At 44.4% G+C, this 11,174-nt stretch overlaps 1 protein-coding gene across 1 annotated transcript in view; it reads left to right on the forward strand.

The window, feature by feature from the left end:
- The first annotated feature begins 5,980 nt into the window (after positions 1–5,980).
- Positions 5,981–11,174, forward strand: part of LOC127525987 (spermatogenesis-associated protein 7-like) — a 40,172-nt gene continuing 34,978 nt past the window's right edge. Inside the window, exons 1-2 of the mRNA XM_051919654.1 lie at positions 5,981–6,116; positions 7,952–8,025. Coding sequence (XP_051775614.1) covers positions 7,959–8,025 — 67 coding nt within the window. The 5' untranslated portion in view covers positions 5,981–6,116; positions 7,952–7,958. The remainder of the gene's footprint in view (positions 6,117–7,951; positions 8,026–11,174) is intronic.

Genomic DNA, 11,174 nt, shown 5'->3' on the forward strand with positions numbered 1-11,174 from the left:
TGCTTTGGATTGACTTTCAGGCAGTTCCTTTTGCTTATTTCTTGTTTTCTCTTTGCTTTGTAAATGAATGTCCTCTTTTATTAGGTTCTCATGGGACTTGCCTCATTACCAGCCGGAGTCTCCATGGTCCTTCTTCTGGTGATACACATTTTGAGATACTGAGGCTCTCTTGTGGTTTTGGAACATTAAAAGCCTGTCCTCCATTGTGAGGCCTAGACAAGCCTCCCATTTGCCTATAGTCAGTCAGGATGCCTGGGAGTGGGAATTATCTGGGCAGGCTAGTAGGGAGTCTGGCCTGCTTTTTGCCTCTTGCCATTCTTGTGTGTGTGAACACAACACCACCAAAAGAGGTTGAGTCACCGTCACAGATTATGGGTGGGATTTCCTCCAGAGAGACGTGAAACAGAAAAGGCTGAAAACTGGGAGATCAATACGTGTCAAAAGAACAAAGTAAAGAGCGAGATGAAAGCAGAAACGAAAGTCAGGCACCCGAGAGATCAATTCAGAAAGCATGAAGTACTCGTGGCAGGTTAAGAAAGGTTTGTGTTATCCGGAGCTCAGCTGAAGACGCCTCGAAGTGGGTGGCTATTTTAACCCACTGTTCCAAATGCCAGCAGGTGACGGACCTGGGCACCAAACCCTCCAGTGTCAGTAAAGGCTACCCTGGCACACAAGAGGGCTGTAAGAAGAACTAACATTCTAAAATACAGCGCCCTCTAAGGGCGGCAGCAGGAGACGTGTTAGCGAGTGTGCTGGACCCTCTATGACAGCGCTCCGCATGAGGCGGTCGCGTGCCCTCTTCATATGTCAGACTCTGTAGTGGTCTCATACATTTTCAGATCTGAAATCTCACGTAACGTTATGAGTCTTTCTCAAAAGTTTGACCAACCAAGAAAGTCGAAGTGTGCTGAAAAGAAGAAGAACAAAATGTGAAATGAGGCAAAGAAAGTACAACGAGAGTCTCTCTTCAATTTACTCCTCATCCATAAAGTCTTTTTGAGGGGCATTCGTTTAAAATGTCGAAACAGAAATATATGTAGAGGTTATGAAATAATTCACACCAGACAGACTCTTAATAAGCACGCAGTAATGGCTTATTAGTCGTAATTAGTTTAACTCCAAGTTGACAGCTTAATCAGCTTGGATCAAAACAAAATGTAATTTAAATGCTGACTTCCCTAAAAATACGTTCTGTTTTCCGACTTCACATGATGCCTGTCAAGACCGATCAGGATTTTAGGGGACGCCGGGCACCAAAACTCTCATTCCACTGTCAGAATGAAGTGATTTACGAAGATGAAACGCTGCGCTACACAATGACCACGTTTTAGTCATCAAAAGTACAAGAGGAGTTAGAAAGACGGTACAGAACCAAAACAAGAAGACCAATAACTGGGGGTCTGAGACCCCATAACTGAGCACTGTCAGGGTACCGGCCTGGGTTGGGTTAGAGGTAGGGAGTGTTGGGAATTACCATTGAGTTATATGAGCCCACCAACTCATCACATCACCAAGATGAAGAAGATAGCTCCACAAGAGGACCCTCCAAAGGGGGTCACATTTATGAACTGTAGCAGCATCTCGGTCCTTGGGACCCCTAGAGGTTTTTAATTTCCTTCAGCATCCGTTTCCCTGTGTTCTTCTCCGGTGGGTGATGTGACCACAGCGTTTGTTCATTAAGATGAACATTATGGAGGTCAAAACTGGGAAAACTGTGGAGTGATCGCCACTACTGAAACACAAATCAAAAATCAGAATCAACGAGGCAAACGTCAGAATACAAAAAAATCTATCGAAAAAGTAGAATGCTAAAGTCTTAGGAGGAGTTTCCACCATCTTGGACTTCACAAATCACGACTTGTAACCATTGCTGTGGTGGCGTCACAAAGCATGACTTCCAGGCCACAAAATGGCGGTGACAACAAAAACTTTAAGGCAAGATGGTAAAATACAAAATATAACCATAATAAAATTTAATAAGGCTCAAAACAAAACACGAATAAAACTGCATTTGGAGTATCTGATGTTGAAAACCTTCATATATACATATTGACATAAACCAACGTTTACATTGAGTTAGATTGGATTAGAAAAACTTTATTAATCTCAAAGCAAAACCCAGAAATATTTGGAACAAGTACTGAGGTACAAAATAAATGTTTGTGTAACGAGAGAGGAGCAGAAGTGAGGATGAGGAGGAGTAGAAGAAGAACCTCGAGCACTGGAGGACTGAGGCTGGACGTAGGATGGACGTGTTGTAATGAGTCACTTTCTTTTAGGTTTCCTGCCTTCTTGATGGTTCTTGGGTACGTTTTACGTGGATTACAGGATTTGGAATACGTGTTTGGTAAAATCTGTAATGGTTAAAAAGTTTTATAGCACCTTATCACAGCACCATTATGTTGGTTTATTGGGCGCCACCTTTTGTTGAGTTAGCATTGGTCATTGTCATGGTGATCCATCCCAATAGTCCTGATTATTTGGAGCATCAGCTCAAAGGTCACCATTCAAGGTTCCCAATATTAGGATTCTCGTTTTGAGTTCACGTAAATACTTTCCCTGACTGACTTATTGGGTTTCTTGGTCAAAAATTATGTTCCTGGCTTTAGGTTTTGATTTTTGGATTAGCATTCTGAATTTTTATGGTGGGTCAGCTGTCATTATGGTGTTGTTTTCTCTGCCTGCCTTTGACCACATTGTATTTTCTCCTTATTTTGCTGTAAGTATTGTGATTTTCTGTAATATCTGCTCCAGTTCTTCACTTTTTATTAATGTTTCTTGGATTATTCTTGAAGACTTTGATGTGGATCTCATTTGTCTTGGATTGACTGTTTAGATTCTGATTATTTTTCTTGCTTCCATGTCCTCCTCCTCCTCCTGGGACTTGTGGGTTTGTAGTTGTGTCAAGGGTTTGGGGCGCCCCTACTCCCCCTGGTGGCTGCCTTATGGAGGCAAGGGGAGAATGTGAGAACAACCACGCAAACCTCTTGGACTGAACTCCTTAACTTTGAATGGCTCTGAGGGCACTAACCCGAGGATATGTGCCGGACAATGGGAATGTAGTCCATAGAAAAAGACAAGGCTCAAACCCAGAAGGTCTGAACATCAAGGACAACAAAGATCCTAAATCAAGTCAAAAATCAAAGCTGCTGCAGGTGTACCAGGAAATGCTAATCAAAGACAATTGTACATCAAGTTTAGAAGGAGATAGATAGATAGATAGATAGATAGATAGATAGATAGATAGATAGATAGATAGATAGATAGATAGATAGATAGATAGATAGATAGATAGATAGATAGATAGATAGATAGATAGATAGATAGATAGATAGATAGATAGATAGATAGATAGATACTTTATTAATCCCAAGGCGAAATTAATAATAAATTAATGTCGCTCTCTTTAATGTCTCCTTGGCTCAGAGCCATCTTCACCCAAGTGACTGATAACAGACACAGGAACACATATAGCACCTTTCACTATCTATCTATCTATCTATCTATCTATCTATCTATCTATCTATCTATCTATCTATCTATCTATCTATCTATCTATCTATCTATCTATCTATCTATCTATCTATTAGCATCTCCTTCAAACTGTGGTGGGATGAGCAGCTGCCTGGAGGTGTCATGGAGGCGATGGCTGCGCCCCTCTTCCTCTTTCCTGCCATGGGGTCAGTGCTGTAAGGCCGCTGGCCTGCTTGTTCAGTTTTTTCAGGTGTCTGTCCACAATGGCCTGGTGGAGGTTCCATCTGCCCGATCAAAGGGGCACCACGACAAACCTAAATGTAATCAGCGCGTCGTTCTCTTACTTCAGGAATGATTGATTACCTTTTTGTTTTTACTTTTTCTGGTGGCAGCAGCGCTGCAGTTCCCCATCACAGTGGGGACAAATGCATACATGCAGGTTGTGAGAAGAGATGGAAATGAGATCACAGTTGCTGCTAAAGCCATGATGTCTGGCAAACATGTGAGTCAGGATATTGATGAATATTAATAGGACAGAAATAGAACAAGACAGCAGGAAAATGAGCCGAGAATAGCAGCGGTTAGCACAGCAGAATATCTCAATGAAAGTGATGCCCTTAAACAGCCTAAACTCAGTTCCAGTAAGCGGATGGCCCGGCTGTCCCGGTACCAGTAGACCCGAGTTCACCTCCCATCTGCAGGCAGTCTGCATGTTCTCTTGTCCTGAGCCATGACAGCAGAAACAGGGCACGCTGGATTTACGGCACCCACTGCCCGTGCGAAGCGCGGACTGACAAATTCTTTCTTAGTAGCACGCTGCATGGACCTGACCAGCGTGCAGCCGCAGGAGACCTTGTGCTCTTAAATTAAATGGCCGATTGATTCACTTCTGTTCAATTCTGATTTTATTATCCCATGGAGGAAATCTACATTATTAAATAATAAGTGAGCCATCTCGTAAAAAACCACGGACTATACCCAGCAGTTAAAGAGGACCGTGTGCACCAATGACAGAAGAGCAAACCGTTTAAATTCAAAAATAAAACTAAGCAATCATCAGTAATGAGGTCTACGGGGACCACCAGTGAAACCTCTGCATGGAAGATTGACGAGTGTCTAAATGAAAGAGCATTTGAGTCGGTTGCTTTTTATCCTTTGCGTCTTTAACCTTTGACCCGGCAGCTGGAGGTGCTAAGAGGCCGCACTTTGCTTTCTGCACTATTAGTGTGTTGAATTCTTTGTTAGGTCCATCTGTCACTTTGTTCAAACGTTGATTGAATGGACGCCGGCCGTGTCGACGAACTCCTTGAGGTTTGGGGGGTCATAACCGCACTGACAGATTGAGATTAGTTTCTCTGGCACCTCCTGACTTGCCGGTACAACAGTAACTTGCATTTGGTGTTTTGGTCGACTCATCTTGATGTCTAGTTATGTGAGACTGCGGGTTTTTAAGGTATTTTTGACCCAAAGCCCCCTTATTTTTGAATCATATTTTGTGGAGAAAATGACACTCGATTGGTGTCTTCATCAGAAATGACCAGAAGGCCCAGTGGGGTGTGAGGGTTCCAAATGAGGCCTTTGTAGTAATACAGGCATGTGGCAGAGTGGTGACCATATATTTAAAATTTGACTCGTCACCGGTGGTCACCTCTAAGAGCCTCTCCCTGAAGGTGACAAATGAGACCTCTCAATCGTAAGCATGTAGGGTGTGAGGTCATTTTTGTCTTTTGATCCTCTACAAGCCCCCTGTGGACCTCCATCAGAGGGAGACAAATGTCAGCTTTCTATCAAGAATATTTAGACTTGAAACATTTCCATTGAATATTTCACATAATCGATTCTCCTTTATTTGATTCGGGGGGCTGGCCCCCTGCCCGGGGTTTGTTTCCTGCCTTGCGCCCTGTGTTGGCTCCAGCAGACCCCTGTGACCCTGTAGTTAGGATATAGCGGGTTGGATAATGGATGGATGGATGGATTCTCCTTTATTTGATTCGGGGGGCTTACACGAATTCCGACTTTTTGTTCTTTGTCCCCCCTGCGTCCTTCCTCCGTGCGGTTCACACATTGCTATTTATAGCTGCTTTTGCTGTTGTGGTCACTCGGCTTTAGTCGCATTGTGTGTTCTGCACCCTGCTCATCAAAGCTTAAGCGTGTTTTTCTAAAATGCAGTGTTCACGTGAATGCACTTCATCCGCCTTCATGTACGTGGAAATGTAGCGTGAGAACGATCAGCGCGGGCTAATTTAGCGTGAATTGGGAACCAGCAGAGATTCTCAAGAAAGCAGCCGAGTCATCAAAGCCGACTGAACAAACAGTCCCGGCGTGAACCCCGCTGGAGCGGCCTTTGGGGGGCCGCATGCACATGTCGTCGTTATCTAGTTCAGTGAGTGTGCTGGAATGCCAGGCCCGGCTTCCTATGGCGACAGCAGCAGAGCGGAACTTCAAAGGCACACCAACGCCCCATAGGCACACACATTCCGGGATGGCGAGATTTAGAGATACCGTGCAGTGTTTGCCTCGGCCATCCCTAGCAACGGGGGCCGAACGCTTACAGCAGAAACAACAACAAAAAGAAAGTCATGTCAGCCGGCGTCCATGCTGCAAGGAGCTTGAGATCTGCTGCGCCCGCCTCCCATTGGCCGGTAAGTCAGACTTAAGGGATTAGCCGGCTGAGCCCACTTGTACGGGCGCGGGGGGCTCATTAGAGGCACAGGGTAGCCACCGTGTCGAGCGCCGGGTAAGCCACTTTATATCCTTCTGCTCTTACAGAGTGTTTGGCTTCATTTGTGATGTGTGTGCAGGGGGCTCAGACTCTCCGGGGTCCCTCAGGTCCGCTTTACTTGAGTCCGTTTAGGCCTTCGTCTCAATTATTTGAGTTAAGTGATGTGCGACCTCCCAAAGCTCAGAAGCTGAAGGCCGGCAGGAGTCCAGCATGATGGAGGTTTGCCAGCTCTCGTGTGCTTGGAGGGGGTTTACATGGACCGACTTATGGAGGACAGGCCTTAGTGGCACCGAGGGGCCGTCACTTGCTTTAGTTCTTTTATTTTCATCCTCAAGATGGTTAGAATGTTCAGTTTCTTGCACTTGAATGCTATGGTGGGTCCTCAGCTTCTGGAGATTTGAACCTGTGAGGTGCATCGTGTGGATGTCATCGGGGTCCAGGCCTGTATCAGCGGGTGACAGAACATGTCCCAGACAGGGGGACAATTGTGACCCACCTTGGATGGGATGCCAGGTGGAGAAGCAGGAACAAGCATCCCTTGAATTATTCCAAGGAAGTTAATATAGTGAAAGGTCACTGGGGCAGAGTCTGCTGCTGCTGTCTGTTGAAGCCCCCGCAGGCTCCTCTGGCACTTTGGTTGGACAGGGACCACCCGAGGAAGCGTTGGGCAGAGCGACTCAGGGGTTCTGTAGGTGCAAATCCAGACCCAGAAGTAGTAGTAATAGTAGCCCAGGAGTCCGGTAGCTTAGGCCAGCGGGCTTAGCATTGGGTGAGGGAGGAGAATGGAGAAGCTAGAAGGGGCAGACAGGGGGTCGCTGTTGATTTTGCTTTAGTGCCCCTTTGTGCCATCAAAGACCTGTAACTTTCTTTTTGCCTTCTGTGGTAACTAAACATTTCATTTCCATATTTTTTAGCTTGTTTAGTATTTGTCATTTTTGGGGTATGGGGACCAGAAGAATGTCCCCAACTGGCCATAATTGCTTTGCGTATAAGCCTTCAAGACGTTACAGCAGAAGATGCCATCATGCTAACATGTCACTAATGTGACAAGCACAGGAAATTTCAGTGTCACTCAGACTGAAAAAGTAAAACACAAAGGCACTCTTGTGCTGGCACAGCGATCAATGAGTTTGATTCACAACTCTGGGGACCCGAGTACAGTAATCAGCCATGTGTAAGCCTGGGATGTCTAGTTAAGGAAATGTTTACAAGACCCCAATTGTGAATGGCGTCTGTACACTGAGGCACTATGGCTCCCTCCAGCCTGCCCTACCCACAGCCTGAAATGTCTGGACACCAGTGTGCCCGGGCAAGAGTGTGGCATCACATCAATTGTGCCCTACTGTCCAATAATGATGGGCAGGCTGACACACCCCACAGCCCTGCACTGGCATAAACAGAAAATTAGGCAGATAGGCTAGAAAAGGCACCGACCTTGTCCCTGTGGACCACCTTTGGGAGGACGTGGAACGTCGACTGCCAGCCAGGACTTCTCGTCCACCAAATGGCACAGACACACTCCAGCATCCTGTGGAATGAAGAGTGGAGGCTCTTAACTCCACAGCAATGGCCACTGCCCTGTACTGGGATGTCCAACAGGCGGTGTGATGGTCAGGTGTCCAGAAACCTTTGGACATACAATGTAGCATCCTACACTCCTGAAATCAATTCAGTGAAGTGCACGTACATTGCTGTTTGATGATGATGATGATGATGATGATGACGATGATGATGATTTATGTCATTACTATGCAGGTTTCCAATGGACATAATTTCCAGGAATTCCATGATGAGCCTTTTCATGGGACACATGTGTCCCAAAAGTAGCTGTGAGTATTTAACTTGCTTTATTACTCATTTCAACAACCAATTTCAGCCCAACACCAGTCTGGAATACTAAACACCTCACATTCGGAATTTACACCTGACAATGTGTCACACCCTGTAAGAAACACCCTGCGAGATATCCGTCCTCCTGCTTATCCTGCACAAGGTCATGGAGTTCCAGCGCTTGTCCCTTCAGTACTGAGCACAAAGTGAGAAACCACCTTAATGAGGGTTTACCACACGACACAAAGGCACTCATACTGGGCCACTTAAACATAAGAGACCAGTCTTCAAAAGGCTTCACCCAATTTAAGGACATGGGGAACAGGAGTGTACCCCTGAAGCAATGGGAACATGGTGGGAACGGGGCTCCGATTCCTCACAGGTCACATTCACCCACATTGGGCCAAGTAAGGCTCAGGAATACCAGGACAAAAAGCCACACATGCATGGGGAGAACAAGCAAACTCCACACAGGTACGGCCCAAACTGCTGAAGAAGAATTCCTGTCTGGAACATTCAGTCCTAAGGGATCGATTTCACCTTCAGATGAATGTAAATATTCTGTGGTGGCACACTTGAGATATACAAGCCACTGGCAGACGTCCACATTTTCAGGCCCCCTCCGATCTGACACACTTTCATGTATATGTCATCCTTATGGACTCGGGCCAGCAGAGGGGCACTGAGTCTGTTCTGTTTAAATCTCACACACATACTGCACCAGGAATTTAAAAAAAATCTATCTATCTATCTATCTATCTATCTATCTATCTATCTATCTATCTATCTATCTATCTATCTATCTATCTATCTATCTATCTATCTATCTATCTATCAGATAAAGGTGTCTGCTAAACAAATAGTAATAACAATAGTAATAAACTCCATAAGTATATATGTATATATATATATATATATATATATATATATATATATATATATATATATATATATATAATATATAATATATATATAACATATAATATACTGTATATATCCATCCATCATCCAACCCACTAAATCCTAACTACAGGGTCACGGGGGTCTGCTGGAGCCAATCCCAGGCAACACAGGGTGCAAGGCAGGAAACAAACCTCGGGTAGGGTGGCAGCCCACCACAGGGCACACAGACACCCACACACCAAACACACACACACTGGGACAATTTAGGATCACCAATGCACCTAACCTGCAAGTCTTTGGACTGTGGGAGGAAACCCACGCAGACACAGGGAGAACATGCAAACTCCACACAGGGAGGACCCGGGATGCAAACCCGGGTCCCATTACTGCGAGGCAGCAGCGCTACACTGCGCCACTGTGCCGCCCATATATATATATATATATATATATATATATATATATACAGTGGTGTGAAAAACTATTTGCCCCCTTCCTGATTTCTTATTCTTTTGCATGTTTGTCACACAAAATGTTTCTGATCATCAAACACATTTAACCATTAGTCAAATATAACACAAGTAAACACAAAATGCAGTTTTTAAATGATGGTTTTTATTATTTAGGGAGAAAAAAAATCCAAACCTACATGACCCTGTGTGAAAAAGTAATTGCCCCCCTGTTAAAAAATAACCTAACTGTGGTGTATCACACCTGAGTTCAATTTCCGTAGCCACCCCCAGGCCTGATTACTGCCACACCTGTTTCAATCAAGAAATCACGTAAATAGGAGCTGCCTGACACAGAGAAGTAGACCAAAAGCACCTCAAAAGCTAGACATCATGCCAAGATCCAAAGAAATTCAGGAACAAATGAGAACAGAAGTAATTGAGATCTATCAGTCTGGTAAAGGTTATAAAGCCATTTCTAAAGCTTTGGGACTCCAGCGAACCACAGTGAGAGCCATTATCCACAAATGGCAAAAACATGGAACAGTGGTGAACCTTCCCAGGAGTGGCCGGCCGACCAAAATTACCCCAAGAGCGCAGAGACGACTCATCCGAGAGGTCACAAAAGACCCCAGGACAACGTCTAAAGAACTGCAGGCCTCACTTGCCTCAATTAAGGTCAGTGTTCACGACTCCACCATAAGAAAGAGACTGGGCAAAAACGGCCTGCATGGCAGATTTCCAAGACGCAAACCACTGTTAAGCAAAAAGAACATTAGGGCTCGTCTCAATTTTGCTAAGAAACATCTCAATGATTGCCAAGACTTTTGGGAAAATACCCTGTGGACTGATGAGACAAAAGTTGAACTTTTTGGAAGGCAAATGTCCCGTTACATCTGGCGTAAAAGGAACACAGCATTTCAGAAAAAGAACATCATACCAACAGTAAAATATGGTGGTGGTAGTGTGATGGTCTGGGGTTGTTTTGCTGCTTCAGGACCTGGAAGGTTTGCTGTGATAGATGGAACCATGAATTCTACTGTCTACCAAAAAATCCTGAAGGAGAATGTCCGGCCATCTGTTCGTCAACTCAAGCTGAAGCGATCTTGGGTGCTGCAACAGGACAATGACCCAAAACACACCAGCAAATCCACCTCTGAATGGCTGAAGAAAAACAAAATGAAGACTTTGGAGTGGCCTAGTCAAAGTCCTGACCTGAATCCAATTGAGATGCTATGGCATGACCTTAAAAAGGCGGTTCATGCTAGAAAACCCTCAAATAAAGCTGAATTACAACAATTTTGCAAAGATGAGTGGGCCAAAATTCCTCCAGAGTGCTGTGAAAGACTCACTGCAAGTTATCGCAAACTCTTGATTGCAGTTATTGCTGCTAAGGGTGGCCCAACCAGTTATTAGGTTCAGGGGGGCAATTACTTTTTCACACAGGGCCATGTAGGTTTGGATTTTTTTTTCTCTCTAAATAATAAAAACCACCATTTACAAACTGCATTTTGTGTTTACTTGTGTTATATTTGACTAATGGTTAAATGTGTTTGATGATCAGAAACATTTTGTGTGACAAACATGCAAAAGAATAAGAAATCAGGAAGGGGGCAAATAGTTTTTCACACCACTGTATATATATATATATATATATATATATATGTATATCTATACTAATAAAAGGCAAAGCCCTCACTGACTGACTTGCTGACTGACTGACTGACTGACTGACTCATCACTAATTCTCCAACTTCCCGTGTAGGTGGAAGGCTGAAATTTGGCAGGCTCATTCCTTA

Source organism: Erpetoichthys calabaricus, chromosome 15, assembly GCF_900747795.2.
Source record: "Erpetoichthys calabaricus chromosome 15, fErpCal1.3, whole genome shotgun sequence".
Lineage (NCBI taxonomy): Eukaryota > Metazoa > Chordata > Cladistia > Polypteriformes > Polypteridae > Erpetoichthys > Erpetoichthys calabaricus.